The sequence below is a fragment of the Hemiscyllium ocellatum genome, chromosome 25 (genome assembly GCF_020745735.1).
Source record: "Hemiscyllium ocellatum isolate sHemOce1 chromosome 25, sHemOce1.pat.X.cur, whole genome shotgun sequence".
NCBI classification, from domain to species: domain Eukaryota; kingdom Metazoa; phylum Chordata; class Chondrichthyes; order Orectolobiformes; family Hemiscylliidae; genus Hemiscyllium; species Hemiscyllium ocellatum.
Genome location: NC_083425.1, coordinates 1,036,106 through 1,063,232, shown reverse-complemented (window position 1 = coordinate 1,063,232; position 27,127 = coordinate 1,036,106). Strand labels below are relative to the sequence as shown.

The window sequence follows — 27,127 nt, the reverse complement described above, 5'->3', positions numbered from 1 at the left end:
TGAGTTATTATTAACTGAAGTTAATGTGGGCCCCTCCCTCCTACTGCCATGTACCATCTCATACATGGCGATGTTGAAATTAATTGTGCAATAACACCAAGTCTACAAGTCTACATTGAACACTTTTAATTTGCCGATTTTAGTTTCCTGAAGGAGGGCTCCGGCCCGAAACGTCGAATTTCCTGTTCCTTGGATGCTGCCTGACCTGCTGCGCTTTAACCAGCAACACATTTTCAGCTTTTATTGAACACTTTTAGCAAAGACCTGGACTAAATCACACATTTTACTGACATTACACCATCTGTGCCCAGTGACTGACTGCAGAAAGCTTACCCAGGGCGGCAAGCACTCCCTGACTCTCACTGCAAAAATACACCAAAAAACATATGCATTAACAAAACGTAGGTTGTACTTCGTTCAATAAGATCATAAGACACAAGCAGAAGTAGGCCATTCAGCCCACTGAATCTGTTCTGCCATTCACAGCTTATCCAATAATCAACTCCACATTTGTCCCAGAACCTTTGATTCTCAGCTTTTGCTTATATTTAATGATGCAGCTTTGACAGCCCTCGGTGTTACCACCCTCAGTGAAGCTATTCCTCCCCGTAGTCTTAAATAGCAAACCCCTTAACCCTGAACTCCACACGTTCCAGAATAATCCTACCTTAATCAGCTCCAAAGAAATACCAGCTGCCATTTTACCACCATAGGATTCAGCAAAAATGTAGAATGGAACATTCTGTTCAAAAGAAGTTGATATTTTGATTTCAGACTTCTAACACGGGAAAAATCAAAATTTTTATTCTATCATGGGTCGTGGACATCACTGGCTGGTCAACATTTATTACCTGTCCCTAGTTGCCCCTTGAACCACTGCAGTCCAAGTGCTATAGGTAGGCCCACATTGCCCTGTGTGAGTTAGTCTACCTACAATTCATACCGGGATGGGCAACATGCTCATGAGCAGACGCAGTGAAGTACACTCCTGTCGAGTTTTTGCTGTAGATCTAACCTGTTCATATCTCAGACAGAATGAACCTACATACCTGACCCTAAACCAAACCGGAGGCTCACCTCTAACCCTGCCTTCCATCTCTAGGACTGGACACTCCAGTGTAATAGTCAGACAACGATTTTCACCAACTGTGGAGTCGCAGCCATGTATTCTGGGCAGGGGCTAGAGGGGGATCTCCCCAGGGCTCATGGAGCTTCTTGTACAGCTCCAGTCATATCCACGTAAAGTGGTGCTATTTTGACAGGAGTGATAGAGCAAAAATGGTCCAAGGATGCAGATGAACAAATCTTCAAAAGATAGGAATGAAACAGTTAGGTGAGAGTGACTGCCTGTGACATCAAGACCACATTTGACCAAGTGTGGCATCGAGGAACCCTTGCAAAATTAGAATCAACAAGTATCAGGGCAAACTCTCTGCCAGTTGGAGTCATTCCTGGCACACAGGAAGCTGGTTGTGGCTGTTGGTGGTCAGTAATCTCAGCTCCAGGACATCTCTGCAGCAGTCCCTCAGGGTAGTGTCCTAGACCAAACCATCTTCAGCTGCTTCATCAATAACCTTCCCTCCATCATAAGGTCAGAAGTGGGAATGTTCACTGATGATTGCACAATGTTCAGCCCCATTCACAACTCCTCAGATACTGAAGCAATCCATGTTCAAATGCAACAGCATCTGGACAATATCCAGGCTTGGGCTGACATTCACACCACACAAATGCCAGGCTATGACCATCTCCAATAAGAGAATCTAACCATCACTCCATGATATTCAATGGGGGGGGGTTACCCATTAACCAGATGCTCAACAGGATGTACCTTATAAATACAAGAATAAGTCAGAGACTGGGAATCCTGTGGCTAGTAACTCACCCCCGACTCCCCAAAAGCTCAAGTCACAATTGTGATGGAATACTCCCCACTTGCCTGGATGGGGGCAGCTCCAACAACACTCAAGCAGCTTGACACTACCAAGGACAAAGCAACCCACTTGATTGGCAACACACTCTCAAACACCAACTCCCTCCACCATGGCTGCTCAGTAGCAGCACTGTATACTATCTACAAGAAGCAATGTAGAAATTCAAAGATCATTAGACAGCATCATCCAAGCCCACAAACAATTCCATCTAGAAGGACAAGGGCAGCAGATACATGGGAATGTCACCATCTTCAAGTTCCCCTCCATTCCACTCACCATCCTGACTTGGAAATATATTACCGTTGCTTCACTGTCACTGGGTCAAAGTCTTGGAACTCCCTAGCATTGTGGGCCTTGTACAGCACATGGACTGCAGCAGTTCAGGAAGGCAGCTCATCACCACCTTCTCAAGGGGCAAGTAGGGATGGGCAATAAATGCTGACCAGCCAACAATGCTTGTAGCCCACAAATGATGATGATATATGTCATATTGATAAGATGATGATGAAAGAGTGTTGAATATTTACATTTATAAAATACAAAACCATGAAATTCACACCAAACACTTCCAAGTCTGCGGTAAGGCCTCAATTCAGAGTATTGTGTCCAGCTCTGCCCCAAGTGGCTGTTGCAGGACCTAAGCTGTAGATCAGTGAGTAGGTCAATCCTGCCCAAAGACCACTTGCTGGAGTGTTTGAGACACTGACGATTGAGAATAGACTGAGAGTAGCAATTGCCTGGTTTGGATTTTTCCTGCTTTTTGTGTACAAGACAATATCCCATTGTCAGGGGGATGCCAGTGTTATAGCAAGAACAGTTCGGCTAGAGTTGCAGCACGTTCTGGTGCAGAGGGGGTTTATCAGGATGGTATCCAGGATTCTTCAGCTTTGAGGGCACCCAGTCCTGGTTTTAGTCTGTCTGGTCACAGTGGCAGATGATGGAATTATAAATTCAAAAAATTCTGGAATTAAAGGTCTAATGATTTAGATTATTTTCAAATATCAGGAAAAACTCATCTGGCTTTTAGGGGAGAAAACTACCATCCTTACCTGGTCTGGCCTCCATGTGACTCCAGACCCCATATCAACCACTATGTGGTTGACTCATGTGCCCTCTGGGCTGGCCTAGCCAGTAATGGTGCTGGAAGAGCACAGCAGTTCAGGCATCATCCAACAAGCAGCGAAATCAATGTTTCGGGCAAAAGCCCTTCTGAAACGTCGATTTCGCTGCTCATTGGATGCTGCCTGAACTGCTGTGCTCTTCCAGCACCACTGATCCAGAATCTGGTTTCCAGCATCTGCAGTAATTGTTTTTACCTAGCCAGTAATACCCACATTCGGTGAATTAATTTTTTAAAAAATCTTTAATTCAGTCCCAGGACGCAAGGCTCACTGGCAAGGCTAGCATTTATTATCCATCAGCCTGGTACCAGATGTTTGATGTTTTACTGCATATTCTACTTATCTTGGCAGAGTCCAGCTGCTCGCTCTTTGTCCAGTCTCCACGGACAGGGATGTTAGAATCAGGTATGCTTTGACACCACTTTTACCCTGACAACCCCTCCCTCTCATCTCCTCAACCTAGCCCTCCCCAGTCTCTCCTAAAAGCATGGAGTCTCTGAATGGGATGTTATTCCTAGACATATAGCCCAGTTCCAGCTGGTGCTTACTACTCAGTTACATCAAGTGGTAAAATTGGTCTTGTGCTCTTTCAAGTCGAGAATATTACAGAGAGAGTCATTCTAACTTCTGTGGGGCTTTGATAATATGAGAGATGTATTTCCTCTTAAAGAGTAAATGGTAGACTGAGCACATAGCTTTAAAATAATTAGCTAAAGAATAGAGAGGCAAGGGGAATTCACCAGGAAGCTGATGAGGAGATCTGTAATGTCTGAGCTGAAACGGTGGTGGCAGCAGGTAGCACGACAGCTTTCAAAAGGATATTGATGAAGTAATTGGAGAGAACCAAGTTGCAGAGTTACAGGCAAAGAAACAGACTGGGTTTGAGGGCAGAGATCCTGAGAGAGAGAAGCTGAGGAAATGAAAACAGATCAAACCAGGAAGGACAACTATCCACATGACATGAGGAACTGGTCGAGTGTCTTGGAACCACTTTAGACGTTCTGTCCCTGCTCTTTGGGATGAGATTTCTAGTCAAAGACCATGTAATCCACAACAGGGCCCATAGTGACATTACCTGGAATTCTGGCTTCATGTTGAAGAATTCCTTCAGCAGAACCATCATGTCTGTTACAACCATGGAGAGGTCTTTGGCAAATGCTTTAGCATCAGTGGTGTAACTGTACCCAGTGCCGACAGGGTTATCTACAAACAGCAAACTGGCAGCTGTCACCTGTCACAAGAGAAGGGACAAGAGGACAGAATCTTAAAAGCTAGCCTAATGGCAATTCTATAAGCATTGCATTGTAAAACAAACCCATCTGGTTCACTAACATCCTTCAAGGAAGGAAATTTGCCATCCTTACAGAGTCTGACTTATATGTGACTCCAGACCCACAGCACAGGTAACTCTTAATTGCTTCTGAAATGATTCAGCAAGCCACTTGGTCCAAGGGCAATAAACATGGGCCTTGCCATCTCACAAGAGAATAGATTTCCCCCACCCCAAAGAACCATTCTTTCAGCATTCACCCTGTTAGATCCCCTCAGGTCCCCATCTAAACTCCAATGGGATCCAAGAGGATACTGAGGGGCCAGGCATGGCCAGGGGAGGTGGCACACTGGCTGCTTTGACTCAGTATAAGCAGCGTGCACTCTAACCTCAAGATGGGAAATCAAATACCAGGTCTTAAACTTGGTTGGTCGGTCACGGGTGTGGGCGTAATCATGGATTCTGGACAGGAGCATTCCTTGCAGCAGAAGCTCAGAGCAGAAAAAGCACTGTACAGCTTCCAGTCACAAGCCACTGAGAGACCAGGCTGAGACGCTCCGCCCGCCCCCCTTGATAGTCATGAATCTTTGGTTATCAGGGAATGCAAGAAAGTGAAATTGAGGCCAATTACAGATCAGCCATCAACTTGCTCAAAGGCAGAAGAGGATGAATGTGGAGAATGGCCGACCCTATTCCTAAATCAGAAATAAAAACAAACTCTTGAAAAAGCTCAGCAGATATGGCACCACTTGTACACAGAGGTCAGAGTTAACATTTCAGATCCAGTTATCCTTCCTCAGTACGGTCCTAAGGAGGTGAGTGAGCAAAATGAGGGCGCATGGTATTGGGGGCAAAGTACTAACTTGGATTGAAAGTTGGTTGGCTGACAGGAAACAAAGAGTAGTGATAAACGGCTCCATTTCGGAATGGCAGGCGGTGACCAGTGGGGTACCGCAGGGATCAGTGCTGGGACCGCAGCTTTTTACAATATATATTAATGATATAGACTATGGTATTAGTCATAACATTAGCAAATTTGCTGATGATACTAAGCTGGTGGCAGGGTGAAATGTCAGGAGGATGTTAGGAGAATACAGGGTGACCTGGACAGGTTAGGTGAGTGGGCAGATGCATGGCAGATGCAGTTTAATGTGGATAAATGTATGTTTATCCACTTTGGCAAGAACAGGAAGGAAGATTACTGCCTAAATGGAATCAATTTAGGTAAAGGGGCAGTACAGAGAGATCTGGGTGTTCTTGTACACCAGTCAATGAAGGCAATCATGCAGGTACAGCAGGTAGTGAAGAAGGCTAATAGCATGCTGGCCTTCATAACAAGAGGGATTGAGTATAGAAGCAAAGAGGTTCTTCTGCAGCAGTACAGGTGAGACCGCACCTGGAATATTGTGTGCAGTTCTGGTCTCCAAATTTGAGGAAAGACATTCAGGCTATTGAGGAAGTGCAGCGTAGGTTCACGAGGTCAATCCCTGGAATGGCAGGACTACCTTATGCTGAAAGACTGGAGCGACTGGCTTGTATACCCTTGGGTTAAGAAGACTGAGAGGGGATCTGATTGAGACGTATAAGATTATGAAAGGATTGGACACTCTGGAGGCAGGAAACATGTTTCCGCTGATGGGTGAGTGCCAAACCAGAGGACACAGCTTAAAAATACGGGGTAGACCATTTAGGATAGAGATGAGGAGAAACTTCTTCACCCAGAGAGTGGTGGCTGTGTGGAACGCTCTGCCCCAGAGGGCAGTGGAGACCCAGTCTCTGGATTCATTTAAGAAAGAGTTGGATGGAGCTCTCAAGGATTGTGGGATCAAGGGTTATGGAGATAAGGCAGGAACAGGATACTGATTGAGGATGATCAGCCATGATCATATTGAATGGTGGTGCATTGTCTAATCCATGCGTTTACTGGCATCAGGAACAAACAGTGAAGGGACCATGAATGAGGTAAACACAGTGAACCAATTAATTTGTATATTTTCAAAGCGAACCTTACCCATGAGTTGTTCCTGGGATTCAAATCAGTGTCGAGGGGACCAATCTCTTTAAAGTTTCCAAATCCACAGCTGGAGGCTCCTGGGCCACCCTTTACGGGGACAGGGATATAACAAAGGGCTCAAATTAATGTCACAATCTGTTCAACTGCCTCCCCGCCACCCCCCTCCTCAAACACCCTCTCGCCCCTCCTAAACACTTTCTCTCCAGAAATTACCCTTCCCTCCCAAACACCACCTCCATCCTTCCCCAAAATGATAGCACCCACCTCCCCAAGCTCCCACTCACATTCCACCTGGCTAATTCCCCATTCCCCAGCCAGCACTCCCCACTCCCCCTCCCCCTCCCCACTCTCTCCTTCCCCTGCACCCACTCCCATCCTCACCCAGTGAGTTGGGATGCAGTTTTACCTGGAGCCACATAACAAGAGGCAGGGCGGTGAAGTTTTGAGTTGGACTGTCTGCGTAGTAAAGCCACCAGAACATATTTGCATCCTGCCGAACAGAGACATATCCCCAGGCCTCCTTCCCAGACTCTGAGGCAGCACCAACTGTGTAGGGAAACAGATTAAGAACTAATGGAATGGCCACTCAGACTGTGGGATACTCCTGAGGGTTGCGGGCAGGGAAGGGGGGAGGAGGAGAGAGGAATAGGTTGGGGTAATGGGAGGCTGGGGCAAGAGGGCACTGGGGGAACAGGACAAGAGGGGGAAGGTTTTGGTGGGAGGGATGAGGGCAGGGGATTGGGGGGGGGGGGGTGTAAAGCCATAGATGGGCAGAGAGCTCACAGTGGGATTTAGCCTGGGAGGTGGGGTCCTCTGATTCACACATTGAAACAGATTGAGACGGTGGTTTGGGGGAATGAGGAAGTGAGAGTGTGCCTGTGTGTGTGTGTGTGTCCGAGTGCCGGAGTCTGTGTGTGTGTGTCTGAGAGAGTCTGTGTCTGTCTGTGTGAGTCTCTCTCTGTCTGTGTGTGTCTGAGTCTCTCTCTCTGTGTTTCTGTCTGTCTCTGCATGTTTGTGTGTCTGTGAGAGTCTGTCTGTGAGTCTCTCTCTGTCTGTGTGTGTCTATGTCTGTCTGTGTCGCTCTCTCTCTGTGTCTATGTCTGTCTGTGTCGCTCTCTCTCTGTGTCTATGTCTGTCTGTGTGTGTCTATGTCTGTGTGTGTCGGTCTGTGTGTGTGTGTCTATGTCGGTGTGTGTCGCTCTCTCTGTGTGTGTGTCTATGTCGGTGTGTGTCGCTCTCTCTGTGTGTGTGTCTATGTCGGTGTGTGTCGCTCTCTCTGTGTGTGTGTCGCTCTCTCTGTGTGTGTCTGTGTGCGTGTGCGTGTGTGCGTGTGTGTGTGTCGGGCTCGGGAATGAATGTGAAAGTTTGTTGTCCGAGCGGACCGTTCAGAGACGGTGCTGTAGCATGTGGGTGGGGGCAGACCCCCGGGGGGAGGTTGGGGGAGCAGCCCCGGGAGGGGGGATCCCAGTCACACTGACCTGCCGCCGCGGATCCACACAACAACAACAACACCAGCAGCTGCAGCAGCGCCGCTCCAAGCCTCCCCATGGTGCTGATCATGTGACCTGTGCCCAGGCACTAGACACACCCTACCTATGGCCCCGCCCCTAACCCCGCCCTCTGGCCATGGTCACGAAGTCAGTCCGTAGCCCCGCCCCCGGCTGTGCGCATGTCCCCGCCCTCCGGCAGTAGTCCCGCCCCCTGGGGATGTGGGATGGAGACACCTGGGGAATTTGGACTGGGTTTCCCCACATTCTCACTTTTAGGGCCATGTGACGGTCTCTCAGATTATTAATCACAGATAAAGCAATCCCGACAATGTGCAAAAAAGCCATTTGGCCCAAAAATTCCACACCCCCACCCAGACCCATTCCGCTATCCTCCTACTGTACATTTACCCCTAACTGATGCACCCAACTTAAACATCCCTGAACACCACAGGCAATTTGGCATGGCCAACTCACCTCACCTGCACGTCTTTCGATTCTGGAGGAAACCCACGCAGACACGGGGAGAAAGTGCAAACTCCACACAGACAGTCACCCGAGGCTGGAATCAAGCCCAGGTCCCTGGCACTGTGAGGCAGCAGTGCTAACCACTGAACCACCATACTGCCCATTAATGGGACACTGTACAAATGTACATCCAATTTGTCAATCGCATTACAGTGAACTCGTGCTGACAAAACACATGCTGTACCAGAACCACCTATACATGATTAATGGGCGGGACGGTGGCACAGTGGTTAGCACTGCTGCCTCACAGCGCCTGTAGACCCGGGTTCAATTCCCGACTCAGGCGACTGACTGTGTGGAGTTTGCACGTTCTCCCCGTGTCTGCGTGGGTTTCCTCCGGGTGCTCCGGTTTCCTCCCACAGTCCAAAGATGTGCGGGTCAGGTGAATTGGCCATGCTAAATTGCCCGTCGTGTTAGGTAAGGGGTAAATGTAGGGGTATGGGTGGGTTGCGCTTCGGCGGGTCGGTGTGGACTTGTTGGGCCGAAGGGCCTGTTTCCACACTGTAAGTCTAAGTCTAATCTAATATACATGAAAAGCAGCACTGGAAACAGGCGTATAGTCACAACCTTTGACTATGAGCAAGTTCTGAGATTAGTAGCTCAGGTTGAAGTTCTGGATAGAGGTTTGCTCACTGAGCTGGAAGGTTCATATTTAGACATTTCGTCACCATACAAGGAAACATCTTCAGTGACCCTCCAGATGAAGCCTCGTCCGGAGGCTCACTGAAGATGTCACATAGTATGGTGATAAAATGTCCGAAAATGAACTTTTCAACTCAGTGAGTAAACCTACATGCAGAACCTTTGACTATCATCATCTTCTCTCTATCAAGTTTTGATATTAGCCCTGGTGTGGAGAAGTGAGTGTTGGACTGGGGTGGACAAAGTTAAAAATCACACAACACCAGGTATAGTCCAACAGGTTTAATTGGAAGAACCACCCGAAGAAGGAGCAGTGCTCCGAAAGCCTGTGCTTCCAAATAAACCTGTTGGATTATAATGTGGTGTTGTGTGATTTTTAAATTTTTGATATAATTTGCCAAACTGCCCTGGAACCAATGGGCTCTTACTGCCTTGACCAGCCTTCCATGTGAGACTTTGTTAAAAGCTTCATTGAAGTCCAGGTAAATGGCATCCACTGCACACTGCCACCCACACACCGAGACATCTCCTTGACAAACTCACTCAGACCTGTCAGACATGACCTCTCCTGACAAAGCCCTGTCAACATCCTTAATTAATCTTTGCTTCTCCATGTCAGTGCTGAGGGAGCGCCGCACTGTCGGAGGGTCAGTGCTGAGGGAGCGCCGCACTGTCGGAGGGTCAGTGCTGAGGGAGCGCCGCACTGTCGGAGGGTCAGTGCTGAGGGAGCGCCGCACTGTCGGAGGGTCAGCGCTGAGGGAGCGCCGCACTGTCGGAGGGTCAGCGCTGAGGGAGCGCCGCACTGTCGGAGGGTCAGCGCTGAGGGAGCGCCGCACTGTCGGAGGGTCAGCGCTGAGGGAGCGCCGCACTGTCGGAGGGTCAGCGCTGAGGGAGCGCCGCACTGTCGGAGGGTCAGCGCTGAGGGAGGGCCGCACTGTCGGAGGGTCAGCGCTGAGGGAGTGCTGCACTGTCGGAGGGTCAGTGACGGGTCCAATCCAAACCGTCGACATGGTGACATCTCCCCATCCGGGTCCTCCCTCTGATGGACGGCTCCTTGTCCAATCCAGTGTAGAAATACCGACAGGCGGCAGCCAATAGGAGAGCGGGTGGGCGTGTCCCGGTCGGCGCGGGTCTCCAGGCTGCGCGCGCAGCGCGGGCCTAAGATGTCGGCGGTTCGCCTCCGCCTGGTGTTCGAGTACCCGCCGCCGCTGCTGCCCGCCTCGAGGATGTGCTGGCTCCTCCTGCAACCCGACCGCTGCCGCGTGGTGGCCGACCTGGAGAGTATAATCCGTCAGCGGTTCGGGATCAGCGGCACCAACACCCGCCTCCATCTATTTGTGGACAGCTGCCTCCTGCCGCCCAATGAGAGCATCCACCTGGTTCGGGACAACGACTGCATCAGGTCCCGGGGGGGTCCTGGCGAGGGGGAGGAGGTGGGGGGATCCTGGGGGGAAGAGAGAGGTGGTGGTGGGGGGAGGGGGGAGAGAGGGGGGGGGGGGGTGTCCCGGGGGGAGAGGAGGTCGGGATGGTGACTTTGGGGAATGAAGAGGGTCGAGAGTGCGATCCTGGGGAGATCGGGAGGGGTGGGGGAGAGGGAGGGGTGGGTGGGGGTGGGGGAGAGGGAGGGGTGGGTGGGGGTGGGGGAGAGGGAGAGGTAGGTGGGTGGGGGAGAGGGAGAGGTAGGTGGGTGGGGGTGGGGGAGAGGTGGGTGGGGGTGGGGGAGAGGGAGAGGTGGGTGGGGGAGAGGTGGGTGGGGGTGGGGGAGAGGGAGAGGTGGGTGGGGGAGAGGGAGAGGTGGGTGGGTGGGGGTGGGGGAGAGGGAGAGGTGGGTGGGGGTGGGGGAGAAGGGGAAAGGGGTGGGGATTCGGACATTGATCATCTTGACGGTCTGAATGGCCTACTCCGCCTATCCAGATTGGAGAAATGTACCGTGTTGAATGACCCAAATCCTTAACTTTTCTCTGATTGTTTTGTAAGGTGTCTTAGATCTGAGTCCACTTTTCTAATTCTCCTGCTAGATGGAACACTTTCTCAGAGTCATAGAGGTGTACAGCATGGAAACGGGCCCTTTGGCCCAAAGTGCCCATGCTGGCCAGTCTTCACAATTTAAGCCAGTCCCACTTGCCTGTGTTTGGTCCATATCCCTCCATACCCATCTCATTCAGGTACCTGTCCAAATGTTTCTGAAGTGATGACATTGTACTCACTTTCACCCCTCCCTCTGGCAGCCCATTCCTTGCTTAATCTGTATTCTTCACCTGGTGTTTGCGGAGCAATAGACCAAGTTGTTCTCTCTAAATCTGCTGACTTGGAGCTGCCTTGTTATTGAAAGTGGACAATGTTTGAAATGCCTTGGTTCATTTCCACCTCAGAGAGGTTATAGCCATATGATATGCCGAACACTTTCTTCGATACTGATGTTTGCCTGTCATAAAATTGTCCTACTGCCAATGCAAAGTACTCTGTGTTTTCTGCTCAGGTCTATGGTGTCGTTCCTGCTTCCACACAGCCATAGGCTTAACTGAACCATGACTGACCTTGCTGACTTGGCACTGATTTCTGGCAGCTGAAGGCACATTGAGCAGTCACCAGCAAAGATGGAATGGGGATGCCTTAAAGGCTGGAGTTGGAGGAACACCCGGTTTGGTCAGGTTGTAAACTGCTGGTGGCACTTCTGTAACACGATGGCTGCGTTCTTGTGCAACCTCATGTTATAGAAAAATTGAGCTTTATGAACAGTGCTTAAAATGTTGCTGCTGTAATCGCGTTGCAGCTAACACACATTGTAAAAGTTCAGTTTTGAAACAGCATCCCCAATTCATCAATCCCATTACAGCGAAATTGTGTTGATAAAATGAGCATTATAGCGGAATGACCTGTAAATATTAAATATGAAGCTTTACTGAGCCAGTAGCTTGAGCCAGCATCTGAGTGATGTTCAGTGGGACACAGTGCAGCTTTTAACAGAAGTAAATAATGCCACCAAGCAATGAGCCTCCGTTCTCTGCTCATTTTCTGCTAATTTCCTCATTCATGCGATTGTTACATCGACATGTGACCATTGCAACAGTTTTTTCCCACATTGCTGATATGTCAGTAATTTGGATGAGAGAATTAAATATATTTCCAAGCTTGTTGATGCCACAAAAGGTGACAAATGTAAATGGAAAGGCAAGTGGTGAGGATGATCGAGTCTGCAGAGGGATGTCGATAGGTTAAGTGAGTGAGCGAAAACTTGTCAGATGCAATATAATATGGGAAACTGAGGTTATACTCTTTGGAAAAATATAGAAGCTGGATATTAGATAATGGACAAAGAGTGCAGAAAGCTATAGAACAGAAGGATTTCGGAGCACTTTTGCATGAATCATCCAGGTTCAGCAGGTAACAGAAGACAAAAAGAATGAAGCCCTATATTTCAAAGGGAATGGTGTCAAAAAAAATCTAGCTAAAACAATCTAGACCAAAGCTGGATTATTGTGAGGAGTCACGGTTCCTTATCTAAGGAAAGATATCCTGGCATTGGAGGCAGATAAGGTTACAGTGGCTGATCCTGGGTGTGGAATACCTGTCTTGAGGAGAGGCATAGTCATACTGCATGAAAACAGAATATTCGATCCAAATAGTTAATGCTGACCAGATATCCTAAACTGGTCTAGACCCATTTGCCCATATCCCTCTTAAACCCTCCTATTCATGTACCCATCCAGATACCTTTTAAATGTTGTAATTGTACCAGGCCCCTCCACTTCCACTGGCAGTTCCTTCCATACACACACCACCCTCTGCGAGCAAAAGTTGCCCTTCTGGTCCCTTTTAGATCTTTCCCCCTCTCAGTTTATACCTATTCCCTCCCACTCTGTACCCCCCCCCGTTCCCTCCCACTCTGTAACACACCCCCCCCACCCCCCATTCCCTCTATTTTTGGACTCCCCAACCCTGGGAAAAATGACTTCAAGTATTCCTCCTCCTCATGATTTTACAAACCTCTACATGTCTTTATGCTTCTGGGGAAAAAAGCCCCAGTCTATTCAGCCTCTCCCTGTGGCTCAAACCCTCCCAATCCCAGCAAGTTCTTACTGAAACTTTTCTGGAAGTTTTCATCTTTAACAGTATCTTTCCTATAGCAGGGAAACTAGAATTGCATGCAGTGTTCCAAAAGTGGTTGAACCAATGTCACGTACAACTGCCGCTTGACATCCCAACTTCTATACTCAGTGCACTGACCAATGAAGGCAAGTGTACCATATGCTTGTCTACTTGTGACTCCACTTTCAGGGAACTATGAACCTGCACCACTAGGTCGCTTTGTTCAGCAACGCTCCCCAGGGCCATACTATTAACTGTATAAGTCCTCTCCTGGTTTGCCTTTCCAAAATGCAACACCTCACATTTATCTCAATTAAATTCCATCTGACACTCCCTGGCCAATTGGCCCATTTGTCCCTTGAGTAGATTTTCACATGTAACCCATTCCCCGGTGTTTGTTAATGTGTGTAAACCACTCCGTTCCCCTCGATTAGATTCCAGTCTGTAACTCACTTTCTGAGACTGGTCACTGTACAAAAACCACCCCAAATGCAATCATTAGATTTCAGACTGTAACTCACTTCCCAATAAGTGTTATGCTCTATCTAAAAATCCCCCTGATCCCTGCAGTCAGATTACAGTCTGTATCTCACTTCTTGTGTTATGCTATAGTTAAACTTGCTGAGAACATCAATGAGACTCCAGTCTTTAACTCCATATAAATTAAATGATTGAATGTTAAATTGGGAGCAGGAACTGAGAAAACTGCAGTTTAATTTCTGCCGCATTCTGTTTCTCCAGAAAAATTAGTATTATGGAGTACAGTGGTTCAATAAGACACCTGCCTATCACCTTCTCAAGGCCTGATATGAATGGGGGATAAATGCTGGCCCAGCCAGGGATACTCCCATACTGTCAATGAATGAAAAAAATAAACAATCCCTTTGCCTTCCTAATCAATTGCTACCCTTGCAGACTTAACTCAATGTGATTGATATCTCAGGGCAGCCAGGTCCCTCTGCACCTCCAAGTCCTGCAACATTTCCCCGGTTAAAGTAAAGTCTGACAAACATCATACTCTTCACTTTGGACTGCATTGGACAATGTTTTATTCACTTGCTGACCATCACTACATTGCTGAATTTGAATCCCCTTATATCCCCTTTACAATAGCCTTCTAAACTATTCTGAACAATAATGTCTTCAATTTCAAATCTAAGACTGATCTGATCTGGAAATCCTTCTGTCACTCTCTGTCTCTTGGTCAGAGTGTATCTCTCTCTGTTTCCCTCTTCACTCCTGGAATATATCCCACAGACAGTTGAGCAGGTAATTGTTGGAGTTTAGAAGAAGCAGAAGCAATTTTCTTGAAATGTCAAGCCCTCTAAAAATCTTATACGGGTAGGTGTGTAGAGATTGTTTCCTTTGCAAGAATATAAACTATGGTTAGCATGGTGGCTCAGTGTCAGGGGCCTGGGTTCAATTCCACATTCAAGTGACTGACCGACTGTCTGTGGAATTTGTGCATTCTCCCTGTGTCTGTGTGGGTTTCCTCTGGGTGCTCTGGTTTCCTCCCACAGTCCAAAGGTATATGGGTTAGTTGGATTAGCCATGCTAAATTGCCTATAGTGTCCAGGGGTGTGCAGGCTAGGTGAATTAGCCATGGAGAATGCAGCAATAGAGTAGGGGGTTGGGTGTAGGTGGAAATCTCGCTGGAGGGTTGATGTGGACTTAATGGGCCAAATGGCCTGCTTCCACACTGAAGGGATCCTATATTTCTATAAGACATGGGAGCAGAATTAGGCCATTCAGCCCATCGTGGCTGTTACACCATTTTCCCTGCTCAGTTCCCCTTCCCAATCAGGTTTAGCCAGCTCCTCCTTCCTGTCTTTGTAGTGACCTTTACTCAATTGTAACACCATGGCATCTGATTCCAGCTACTTCCCCCTCAAACTGCAGGGTGAGTTCTATCATATTACGGTCACTGACCCCTCGGGGTTCCATCACTTTCAGCTCCTTAATCAAGTCTACCTGATTACACATCACCAAATTCTGAATTGCCTGTACCTCAGTTGGCTCTACCTTCAGTTGTTCCAAAGAAACATCTTGTAGACATTCCACAAATTCCTTTTCTTGGGATCTGTACCTGGGGCTTTCCCAGTCCACTAGAGGACATAATCTCAGAATAAATTATCCCACATTTAAGACAGATGCGGCAAAACTACTTCACTGAGGGTGGTGAATCACAGAAGGCTCTGGGGGCCAGATCGCTGAATGTGTTTAGTCTCCACAAACCTATTTCATTTTTAAAGATGTGAAGTGATATGGAGAGAGAGAGAGTAATACCCAAAGTTGGAGGAACAGCTATGATCAGGTTGAACGTGGGAGGGGACTGAAGGACCTACTCATGTTTCTATCCTGCCCTCTATAAGCTCATGGTGATCCCAAACTAACCTAATATACCTAACCAACATGCACCAAATTCTGTTCACCCATTGTCCCAGAGCTTGCTGACCTGCATTGACTGTTTGTGAAGTGGCACTTTTTAAGTTGTCATGTTTATCTGTGAGGCAGAAGGTTACAGATTGGTAATGGCGATGCCCTGTTAGTGCAGGATAATGGTCTGGGGCATGGCCTCAATTCTTACCACATCCACTAATGGAAGATCAATCTGATTCATCCAGAATTGAAAGCTGATGTCCTGGATAGTGACCATGAAAGTTTCACCTATTGTCCTACAACCTCATCTGGTTTACTGATGCCTTTTAGGGAAGGAAATCTGTAACCTTTTGCTGTTATGGCCTACATTCAGTGTTGTCAGACTCCAGAGCCCCACAAATGTGGTTAACACTCCAGTGCCCTTTTGAAATGGCTGAGCCAGACACATAATGCATTGGTGAAGAGAGAGAGAGGGAGACCAAATGCTGGCTAAGCCAGAGATGTCCACATTCTCTGAAAGAATAAGGAACTGCTGCTTCTGTGACACCCTGAAGTGTGCTATAGTGAAGGTGCTTTGGTAATCCGTGTTAATGCTGATGTATCTGTTGTCACGCCTTCATTAAAGATGGTTTGTGAAGACCAGCCACATGTGGTACATGTTTTACAGACTGTTTGACAGTAATGCTGGCTCATTCGAGAGGCACTAATCCTAAAGTGACTTAATTGGTGTCTTTTCACCTTTTACAGAGTGCAACAGGAGGAGCTGATAACAGAGAATGGGTTTGTGACCAGCAGCTCTGTAGACTGGCTGGCAGTGAAACCAAAGAAAAGACACCGGCAGCAATCTGTGGAGGAGCAACAGCCACAGGGTGAACCCGGTCAAAAAAAGAAAAAAAGGAAGGAGGCTGGACTGAAAGAGCAGAGGCATCATTCTGTGGAAGAAACTACGGTGATTGGAAACGTGGAGAGTGTGAAAAAACGAAAGAAAACAATAGAAGATGATGGAAAGTGTAATATTCAAAAGAAACATTGCAAAAAGAAGAAAGATAAATCCAGCAAAGATCAAACCAGACGGGATTGTTCCAGAAAAAGAGCCAGTTCTGGATGTTTGGGGAAAACTCCCTCAGAACCTTCTGCTCCGACACCACTCTCTAAACAAGGAGAAGGAATAAATGTTTCAAATGATTTTCCGCCCCGAAGGGAAGTGGCAATGCAGGCAGTGGGCAGTGAGTGTTCATCCAGCAGCACCAGTGAGAGTGACCCTGAACTGGCAACAGGTCACACCATCACCAAGAGTGAGGGGAAGGGCAATTCGACAAAGAAACTTCCCAACTCTCGACATGGGAAGAGACCTGCCCAGACTGACCTTACCCCTAAAATGGCAGGAGTAAGTACAGAGAGCAGCTCGGACTCTCAGAGCAGTGACTTTCAAATACCTAGAGTTAAGAAAGCACTCGCTCTGAATCACAGAGCTCTGCCTCCGGTGGAAAGGCTATCTGGCCATTCTGAAAATGGTAAGTCTCGTGCTGCCAGGACATCACCTACAGCTTCTTCGGACTCTCAGGATTCTGAATCCGAACAAACCAAGAGCAGAGCTGGAAGTGAAGATGCTGCGGCGCCAGGCCAAACAAACACCGAGGGATATCGCCCAACACCTGCTACCCTGCACCCGAAGCCAGCACAGCATTCTGACTTCGGGCAGGGCAATGGAAGGGGGCGAGGTCGAGGATTTAATGGATTCCCATGGAGAGGGGGACGTCAGCAGCGAGGTGCGTTCCGGGGCAGGGGCAGAGGAACTGGCTGCTTTTACTATGACTATGAAAATAGCCAGGAACCCAAACCTGGAGAATCAAATCAAACGTTAACTAATAAGCAACCTGTTGTCGAGGTGAGTAGATCGGAGGGCAAGTATGCAGTAATTTTGTTTAACTCTAATCAGAAATTTGATAGAACAAAGCTAGTGGATTCTTTGAAAGACTGATTACAGCATGCTAGGAGACTATTTACACCATTGTGTAGATCATCAGACAAGACCAACTCTGAGTTCCACCTCAGAGGAAGCTGAAGCCCTTCCCCTCAGACCAGTCTCAAGAACCCTGTAAGTGCTCTAACACCCTGTCGGTCTCCTGAAATGTGCTGCCCAACCTGAGCACGATCCTTCAGCTGAGGCTGAGCCAGTGTTTTATACAAGTTTAACAATACTGCCTGTCCTTTATACTGAATGTCTCAATTTGCAAAACGTAGGACCCTGTTCACTTTATTCTTGCTTATCTGCAGTCTAACTTATTAATTAATATCTAACCCAACTCTCTTCTGCAAATGTGTAATTAACCTGTAGTTGAAGACTCTAGTTTTGTACTTGGGTATACCCCTCTCTAAGTTAATGATAAATTCAACCATTTTGTGATTGCGCTTTCCAAGGGATTTCATTGCTGTGAGATGACTTGTTAACGCTCTCGGATTTCTGCAAGACAAGATCCAAAATAATCTGGTTGGTTTCACAAGTTTTGTGTAGGAACCAGCCCAAAGCGCACTCCATGAACAGGGCCCCTCTTGTTTTTCCAGTAACCTGGTGTGGGTGAGAGAGAGAGAGATAGGGAGGTAGCTGTGTGGTTACAGTATGAAAATGTGTTTCTGGAAAAGCGCAGCAGGTCAGGCAGCATCCAAGGAGCAGGAGAATCGATGTTTCGGGCATAAGCCCTTCATCAGGAAACCTTTCTTCAGGCTTATGCCCGAAACGTCGATTCTCCTGCTCCTTGGATGCTGCCTAACCTGCTGTGCTTTAACCAGCAACACATTTTCAGCTCTGATCTCCAGCATCTGCAGACCTCACTTTCTCCTGGTTACAGTATGACCTAGGAAAGTTGCAGCCAGAAAGGAGTTGTGGGTCCAGGGCTGCGAATACCTCTGTTTATCGTTGTGTTTCTGCCTTTGAACAGAGTTCTCCTGGGGCTCCCAAGAGAGACTACAGCAAACTTCCACTCCTAGCTGCACCACCTGAAGTGGGAGAAAGAATTGCTTTTAAGGTAACCTCTGTGTAGTCATTCTGGGCACCTTCAACATTTGTTTAAACATATCCCTGACCTTTATCGGAATAAAGACTGCATTGTCTAGCTCTAACAATAACTTGCTGATATTTGCTGTTGTAAGAATGGGGTTGTTGTCCTTGAGAGTGTACAGAGACAGATATGGAAACTATTTCCAGACATTACAAATTTCAATCAGTTGGCTAGAATCTCTGTTTTCTTTAGGGAAGCGCTGGCTTTGAGTTAATGTGTGAAAATTTCAAGATGATGAAAGTTGAGAAGAAAAGTAGGTGAAAGGTTTTGAATCTGAAAGGAGTAAAGGTGAAAATGAGTATCCAGCCTTTCGTTGGAATCTGGGCAAGCCCTTGAAGCCGAGTAGGATTAGCTCCCAAGGAAAGCTCCCACTGAAGCAGGATGTGTAACTGGGGTCAGTGGGCAGTTAGAAGTATTTGTCCGATGGTAGTGGGCCGAGTTATGGGGATGCACTGGCTGGAGGAGACCCTTTCTGAGATCAGTCTGTTATTGTGAATTTCCACACCCTCACGTGATTGTATCTGCTTTCCTCCTCAGATGTTGGAACTATCAGAGAATTACACACCAGAGCTGTCAGACTACAAGGTATTAAAGGGAGTGAGTGTTCATTTAGCACAAACATGGCGGATTGGATGCAGGGTTTGGGGGAGGGTGGGAGCTACTGGAGCAGAGGGTGGTGGTGGCATGGGGCAGCATTGAAGAAGTGTCGGGTGGGAGGGTAAAGTGGGGTTGCACTGGGCAGTGAAATGGGGGAGGGGTAGTGATAGAAAGGATGGGTATGTGGACAAGGAGGATGGGAGAGGGATGGGCTCCTGGTCAGGGGGGGTACGGGGATTGAGGGTTAATGGGGGGTGGGGGGGTGTGTGGGGGGTGTGGAGGCAGCATGAGGTGAGGTGGGGAGTTGCCATGGGGAGGCAGCATGGGGGCTGGTACCAGCCAAGACTGTGGTGAGGGAGGGTTCAGTGAATGATGGGAAAGTTACAGGTTGCAGAGACCAGGAGAGGGTGAGCTGGGAAGCAGTTTGAATGACTTGTGAAATCATTCCTTAAAGGAAGGAAGAATTGTGAGTTACAATGCCAGTACCCAAGAAGTGGAGCTGTGTTTGGATTCCGTGTCCACAGGTGAGGTTCGATGCAGGAACACGACTGAAACAAAAGGGACAGTGTTTATGAAACAAAAATCCCAATAGCTCAGAACTGCCAAAGCATTTTAATAATTAAACAACTATCTACTGGGCTCCTGGGTGGCTCTGAGTTTATCCTGAGATTCTGAGCAAGAGGCTAGCAAGGGCTGAGATCCCATTCCATCTCCAGAATCCAGCCAGGGTGAGGGGTAAAGTCCCTTAGGGAGAGCTGAGGGGTCTCCTCTCTGTCACTGCCTCTCCCGGGAGCTCCATCGGTGCAGATTGGGAACAGAGAGCTCCAGCTGTCGACGTTAAAAGCTCACTCTCCAGTGAGTGGTTGATGAGCTGGTTTAGCTTCTACTATGCTCATGAACTTTGGAATATGTAACCGGGGAAAGTGGGGCGGGCAGGGGCGGGGGGATTGTATGCTTATTGTTCAGCCATCTTCCATATTGCACAATACTGATCTTCATTTCAGTCATGTGTTGATTGAATTATGCTCGGTGACTATTCCACATTCTCATCAGTACATTTGCTGCAACAATTTGGATTCTTTGGCCTGTGTCTGAGGATTACCATATACTGTACCACTTTGTTCCAGAACGTTCTAAAGAGCCTGGGAAGTTTGACCTTATTTATCCAACAAAGAATGGTGAGGATGTGGTGGAGTACGCAGTGGCAAGACAGCCCCAGGTACGTGCAGAGGGAAACGGGACGCTAGCTGACCGCCATACTGTGTGAGGTCATCACAACAAAAAGAGATAACATCCTTACTCTATCCCATCACAGCCAACCCTGAGCTGCTTATCCACCATTGAAACCATAAGAAACTCAGCTGCCAATTTGTGCATAGCAAGATCCCACAATGAATAATCAGAGCTTTGGTCAAATTCATTGAGGATTACATGTTGCACAGAGCATGTGAAAACTCTTCATTAAAATGGTGGTGTTAGATTGTTTGCACCCACCTGAGTGGAGGCAAGGTTTCTAGGGATAGGGCATAGGGGTGTGGCACATGTTGCTGCAGGTTGGGGGTGGGAGGGGACGTGTGGGGAAGTTTTTGTCTGTCTTGTGTGTGTGAGAGAGACACATTATCATAGAATCCCTACAGTGTGGAAATAGGTCCTTCAGCCCAACAAGTCCACACTGTTCCTTGTCAGAGTGCCCCACCCAGACCCATTCCCCTACCCTATTACTCTACATTTGTCCCTAACGCACTTAACCTACACACCCCTGAACACTAGGGACAATTTAGCATGTCCAATCCACCTGCACATCGTTGGATTGTGGGAGGAAACCGGAGCACCTGGAGGAAACCCATGCAGATACTGGAGAATGTGTAAACTCCACACTGACAGTCCTCCGCGGCTGGAATTGAACCCAGGTCCCTGGTGCTATGAGGCAGCAGTGCTAACCACTGAGCCCCATGCCACATGTTATGCTGTGTACAATGAGCTCTCAGGTCCCAGACTGCACCTTGTAAGGCAGTGATTACCAGCTGTAAGCTTATCCTGCCATGCTGTCAGATTGAGCAGTGTAACCAAATGTGAGCTCAGGGCTGGCTCCTCATTAGTGTCTGATCTGCACATGACTTCCAATTCCTCAGGGCAACTCTAGTGGATGGTGGATGCAGCCGCCAGTCACATCCCAGTCTACATGTGTTGAATGGATTGTTTCTGCAGTTTGCACAGTAGATAATTCTGTTGTATTGACTAAGCTGTTTCTTCCTCTGTTCCAACAGGTAACTGAAAGTTGGAGCGCTCTGGTCGAACCTCGCCTGATTGTGGCACCTAGCGCTGAGCCAGTAGCTGTGGAGTTGGCCTAAGTGACCACCACCATCAGCTCACCTCAGCCCCATCTCTGCCCTCACTGCTTGTTGTGCAGGGATTGTGCTGCTAATGTAGCTCCATCCCTGCCTGTCCTGTTCACCACACTGTAGTGTCCTGACTGCAGAATGTGGAGCTGGGCTTTTGGGAATGGCTGTGGTTGTATATTTTCTGAGATTGCAGTTCTGCTGGAAATGGTCTTTTGTGAATTGTTTAATAAATGTTTTTTTTCTAAGATTTCTGTTTCCTTTGAACAGTATGAAGTGGTGAAGGATTGCCTCATCAAATTTAGGCAATGCTTGAACATAACCAGTTTCTCACGAGGATTCTGATTACCAGGGGCTTGCTGCTGCTCACTCTCCCTCACGGAGCCTATCCTCAGCCTTTATCTCCAGCCTTTTAAGCTGACTTTCCTTTTTAAGTGTCAGTTTTTGAAGTTCAAAAGCTCTCTCTTTTCCTTTCTCTTTTGCTCTGGTTTTTTCCTCTCTGCTTTTAATTGTAACTCACTGTTTGATTCCTGCTGCCCTTTCCTTACCTCTCATCTCTAACTCAAGCTGCTTCACTTGCAATTGACCTCTTGCCATCTCTATAGATTCTGATGGTTTCTCCAGCAAGTCTAAATGCTGAGCAACTGCAGTAATGATCTCTCCTTCCCTCACAGAAGCAGCCAGCTCCAACCCCAGCTGGTCTGCTGTAATGCCCTGACAGAAGCAGCCAGCTCCAACCCCAGCTGGTCTGCTGTAATGATCTCTCCTTCCCTGACAGAAGCAGCCAGCTCCAACCCCAGCTGGTCTGCTGTAATGATCTCTCCTTCCCTCACAGAAGCAGCCAGCTCCAACCCCAGCTGGTCTGCTGTAATGATCTCTCCTTCCCTGACAGAAGCAGCCAGCTCCAACCCCAGCTGGTCTGCTGTAATGATCTCTCCTTCCCTCACAGAAGCAGCCAGCTCCAACCCCAGCTGGTCTGCTGTAATGCCCTCACAGAAGCGGGCAGCTCCAACCCCAGCTGGTCTGCTGTAATGCCCTCACAGAAGCGGGCAGCTCTAACCCCAGCTGGTCTGCTGTAATGATCTCTCCTTCCCTCACAGAAGCAGCCAGCTCCAACCCCAGCTGGTCTGTTCATTCCTGCAGCTTGCTCTTGTTTACCTTTTGTAAAACTTCCAAAGTCACCGCATCCACATCCAGAAAACCTTTGGCAACTGAAAGAGTCATTCCCACCCCAAGCTTTGCCTACCAACCAAACCAACACCCAAAATAAAGACACTAGAACTTACCACTCGCTGTTTAAAATCCTGCAAAGAGCCTCCAATCTGTTATGGACTAGGCCAGGCCACTCAAAGCATTCTTAAGCTGGCAGCCCAGACTATAACTTTGCAATTTATTACAGCGAGTATACAGTGAGGAAGTTAGTGAGGTTGATTACCAGGTTTTAAAACAGGCAAAAGTTCATTCACACACTTAACAATGAAACACCAAGAACAGAATAGAGAATCCTGACAGAACTCCATCTATCCAAACTAGACTTAATTATGCTGTTCTGAATATACATAACAGTCCCAATAAACAAACCTTCCTAAAACACAGTAAGCAAAATGGAACAAATGCTTACAGGTTGAAGTTAGACGGGCAGAAAGAGGGAGTTTTGCAACCTGTTTCCACACAGCTGAACACCTCTCTGTCTCTGGACTGAACTGCCCAGCTAGAGAGCTGACCGCTCCCCTTGCATTATACAGGTCTCTTCTAATACATGGTCACTTTGATTTGAAGTTTCATCTATTTACAGATTAAACAAAAAGGCCTCTCAATGCCCTTTAGTCTCTGTATCCAACCAGCCTGATCAGAACTGGGAGAGTTTAATGACCTCTCCAAGAAAAACCAAGGACACAGTATCCTTGAGAAAAGGAGTAGCTTTTAGAAAAAAATGGGACCAACTTTGTGACCGCCGAAAGTGTTCAGGGGTGTGTCTAGGTGCATTAGTCAGGGGTAAATGTAAAGCAATGGGGGAATGGGTCTGTGTGAACTAGCTGGGCTAAAGGGATTCTATGATTAACTGTGTTCCCCTGACCATTGTCACTGTCCAGTCTCCCACAGATAAGAGACTAAATCAGCTGTTAATTAGGCCTAATGTTATTATCCCTAGACTATTAATCCAGAAAGTCAGCTAATGTGCTGGAGACCCAGGTTTGAATCTTGCCATGGCAGATGGTGGAATTTGGATTCAGTGAAAAATATCTAGAATTAAGGATAACTGTTACTGATCATTGTAAAAGCCCACTTAGCTCACCAATGTGAGAAATCTGTCATTCTCACCTGCTCTGGCCTGCATGTGACTCCAGACCCATACCAGTCCTTGAAATGATGCAGCAAGCCCCACAGTTGTATCGATTGCTATGAAATCTCAACAAAGAAACGAAGCTGATGGCCCAGCTAGGTCCTCCCTAACAGCATTGTGGTCCTACCTTACAGGGACCTCCAGGGTAACGAGGAACAGCAATAAATACTGGCCAGCCAGCAGTGCTCCTGTCCCAGCGGTGAATTTTTTAAAAACGTATTTGACAACTCAAAATTTCGAACAGTATTGTAGAAGCAATTTTACCTCATGGAGTGCAACAGTTCACAGTGACTGAGGCTGGTTAGGGATGGATAATGATTGCCTGCTTTATGGGAACTAGATTAGTGTGGTGCTGGAAAAGCACAGCAGTTCAGGCAACATGCAAGGAGCAGGAAAATCACCGTTTCGGGCAAAAGCTCTTCATCAGGAATACCGATGCTGTGCTTTTCCAGCACCACTTATCCAGAATCTGGTTTCCAGCATCTGCAGTCCTTGTTTTTACCTGCTTTATGGAAACTGCCACAGTGAGTGAATGATTATCACTGACAGTCCCGACTGGTGTCCCTCGCACTGAGTCCAATGTGTTAACTATCTAACAACAGTGCATGGAGTGAGGTTGACTGTATTGTGTGATTTGGTAAGGAGTATGTTACAGGATTTGGCTTTGTCTGAGACCATGGGTTCTGGAGGGCTGTTGAGCCAGCTCTTGCTCATGATCACCATGACACTAATCCTGCTCCGTTTTACATTAGAACACACTGCCCTCAGTCAGCCTGTTCCCTGGGAAACAACTGGGAGGACCAGGGTTTCCATTACCCTTTCCTGTCTCTATGTAAAGTGCTCTAGTTACAATTGAGAGTCAAAGTGAGTTTCCATTCGAGGCTCTGGTCTCATATCTAATGGAAGCTTTTATTGAAGAGTGCCTCAGGAGGACTGAGTGAGGAGCTGGTGGCAATCAAACAAGTGGAGAGAGCAGAGGATTGACTGGTCAGTGATTCAGCGACTAGCTACAACACACTCTGGCTTTAACAGCGGGGCAGAGTGGAATCTGCAAGGAAGGTTGCAGTGGTGTGAAAGGTGGGGATGTCGGGCTCCATACAATTACAGTCTCCAAGCCCCTCATTCAGGAGCACGTTTTCTGCAGATTGAGAAAGTGATGAGATTCCCTGAGCGTGCTGACATATCGGTGGAGCTGAGGTTTTGAACCTCATGGCTGTAAAGTTCTGGGGAGGTGGTGATGTGGTGGGAATGTCACTGAATGAGTAAACCAGAGGCCCAGACTGATTCTCTGAGGGACGTGGTTTCAAAATCACAGCGCCCAGTAAAACTGCAATTAATAAGTCAGGAATTGAAAACTAGCCTCTGGTATGGTGACCATGGAACTCTCATAGAATTTAGAACACAGAACATTACAGCACAGTACAGGCCCTTCGGCCCTCGATGTTGCACCAACCAGTCATACCAATCTGAAGCCCATCTAACCTACACTATTCCATGTATGTCCATATACTTGTCCAATGATGACTTAAATGTACTTAAAGTACATTGTTTGTTTAAAAACAACACATCTGGTTCTGGGAAGTCCTGTGAGACCAGAAACCCAAGTAGAAACTCACCAGCACTGTGCCCAGATCAGCTCACTTCCAATACAGAAACTAGCTCTTCAAACAAGTATTATTTCCTGGTGTCAATTTCCTACCATTTTCCTGCACATCATTTTTATACAAATAGCCAGTATCCTTTCCAATGCTTTAATTAAACCCACCTCCACCCAGGTTCCGGGCAGCACATTCAGGCCCTAACTGCTCGCTGGGTAAGACAGCTTGGTCCCACATCACTCTTGCTTCACTTACACGTCACTTTAAATATCTTGTTCCTTTTATGAGTGGGATCAGCTGCACACTATTTATCCAACTCTCAGCTCAGACCCCTCAGCTTTTTCTCCAAGAACAGTCCCAACTTCAACCTTTCCTCATCGCTGAAGTTTCTCAAAGAACAAACAAAATTACAGCACAAGAACAGGCCCTTCGGCCCTCCAAGCCTGTGCCGATCCAGATCCTCCATCTAAACCTGTCACCTATTCCCTAAGGATCTGTATCCCTTTGCTCCTTCCCCATTTGGTTCTGGATATATCTTAAATGGCACTATCATTCCTGCCCCTACCACCTCTGCTGGCATCATGTTCCCAACACCCTCTGTGTAAAAAACTTTCCACATACCTCCCCTAAATTCTTCCCCTCTCACCTTAAACTCGTGGCCCCTAGTAATTGAGTCCCCCGTTCTGGTGAAAAGTTTTGTGCTATCCACCCTGTCTACATCACTCACGATTTTGTACAAAGTTAAAAATCGCACAACGCCAGGTTATAGTCCAACAGGTTTAATTGGAAGCACACTAGTTTTCGGAGCATCGCTCCTTCATCAGGTGGTAGTGGAGGGCTCGATCGTAAGGCACAGAATTTATATCAAAAGTTTACAGTGTGATGTAACTGAATTATACATTGAAAAATTGATTGTTAAATCTTTCATCTGTTAGAATACAGTGATAGTTTCACTTCTTTCATGTGTAAATCACAAAACCTTTTTTTTAAAGTTGCATTCTCAGGTGAGCTGTAACAATTGATGTTAGCTAGACAATATGTTGAAGGATCTCACTTTTTAGATTAGAATCAATCTAAACATCATGGCATAGACAGAGAACACAGGGGGCCAACACCTTCAACATATTGTCTAGCTATCACCATTGTTAACAGCTAACCTGAGAATGCAACTTTTAAGAAAAGGTTTTGTGATCTACACATGAAAGAAGTGAAACTATCACTGTATTCTAACAGATGAAAGACTCAACAGACAACCATGGTATTTTTCAATGTATAATTTCAGTTACATCACACTGCAAATTTTTGCTATAAATTCTGTGTTACGATTGAGCCCTCCACTACCACCTGATGAAGGAGCAACGCTCCGAAAGCTAGTGCTTCCAATTAAACCTGTTGGGCTATAACCTAGTGTTATGTGATTTTTAACTTTGTATACCCCAGTCCAACACCGGCATCTCCAAATCATAGATTTTGTAGGTCTCAATCACGATTCCACACACCCCCCACCTCAACCTCCTTCTTTCCTATGAAAGTAACCCTAATCTACTCAACCTCTCCTCATAGCTAGCATCCTCCATACCAGGCAACACCCTGGTGATCCTCCTTTGCACCCTCTCCAAAGCATCCAAATCCTTTTGGTAATGTGGCGACCAGAACTGTACAATGTATTCCAAATGTAGCCGAACCAAAGTGTTATACAACTGTAACATGACAAGCCAACTCTTGT

The 27,127-nt window shown here is 47.3% G+C and overlaps 2 protein-coding genes across 2 annotated transcripts in view; one reads left to right on the top strand and one right to left on the bottom strand.

Moving 5' to 3' along the window:
- The window catches only part of scpep1 (serine carboxypeptidase 1), a 28,576-nt gene extending 20,652 nt beyond the window's left edge, over nucleotides 1-7,924 (bottom strand). The window contains exons 1-5 of the mRNA XM_060844416.1: nucleotides 7,818-7,924; nucleotides 6,746-6,885; nucleotides 6,337-6,426; nucleotides 4,131-4,286; nucleotides 668-742 (exon numbers count right to left, since the gene is read on the bottom strand). Coding sequence (XP_060700399.1) covers nucleotides 668-742; nucleotides 4,131-4,286; nucleotides 6,337-6,426; nucleotides 6,746-6,885; nucleotides 7,818-7,899 — 543 coding nt within the window. The 5' untranslated portion in view covers nucleotides 7,900-7,924. The remainder of the gene's footprint in view (nucleotides 1-667; nucleotides 743-4,130; nucleotides 4,287-6,336; nucleotides 6,427-6,745; nucleotides 6,886-7,817) is intronic.
- A 2,204-nt stretch (nucleotides 7,925-10,128) lies between these two features.
- Nucleotides 10,129-21,707, top strand: coil (coilin p80). The gene is made up of 7 exons (XM_060844649.1): nucleotides 10,129-10,398; nucleotides 16,212-17,352; nucleotides 18,404-18,490; nucleotides 19,061-19,108; nucleotides 19,575-19,644; nucleotides 20,248-20,339; nucleotides 21,388-21,707. The coding sequence occupies exons 1-7, from the start codon at nucleotides 10,160-10,162 to the stop codon at nucleotides 21,469-21,471; spliced, it is 1,761 nt and encodes a 586-aa protein (XP_060700632.1). The 5' UTR covers nucleotides 10,129-10,159; the 3' UTR covers nucleotides 21,472-21,707.
- Nucleotides 21,708-27,127: the final 5,420 nt, after the last annotated feature.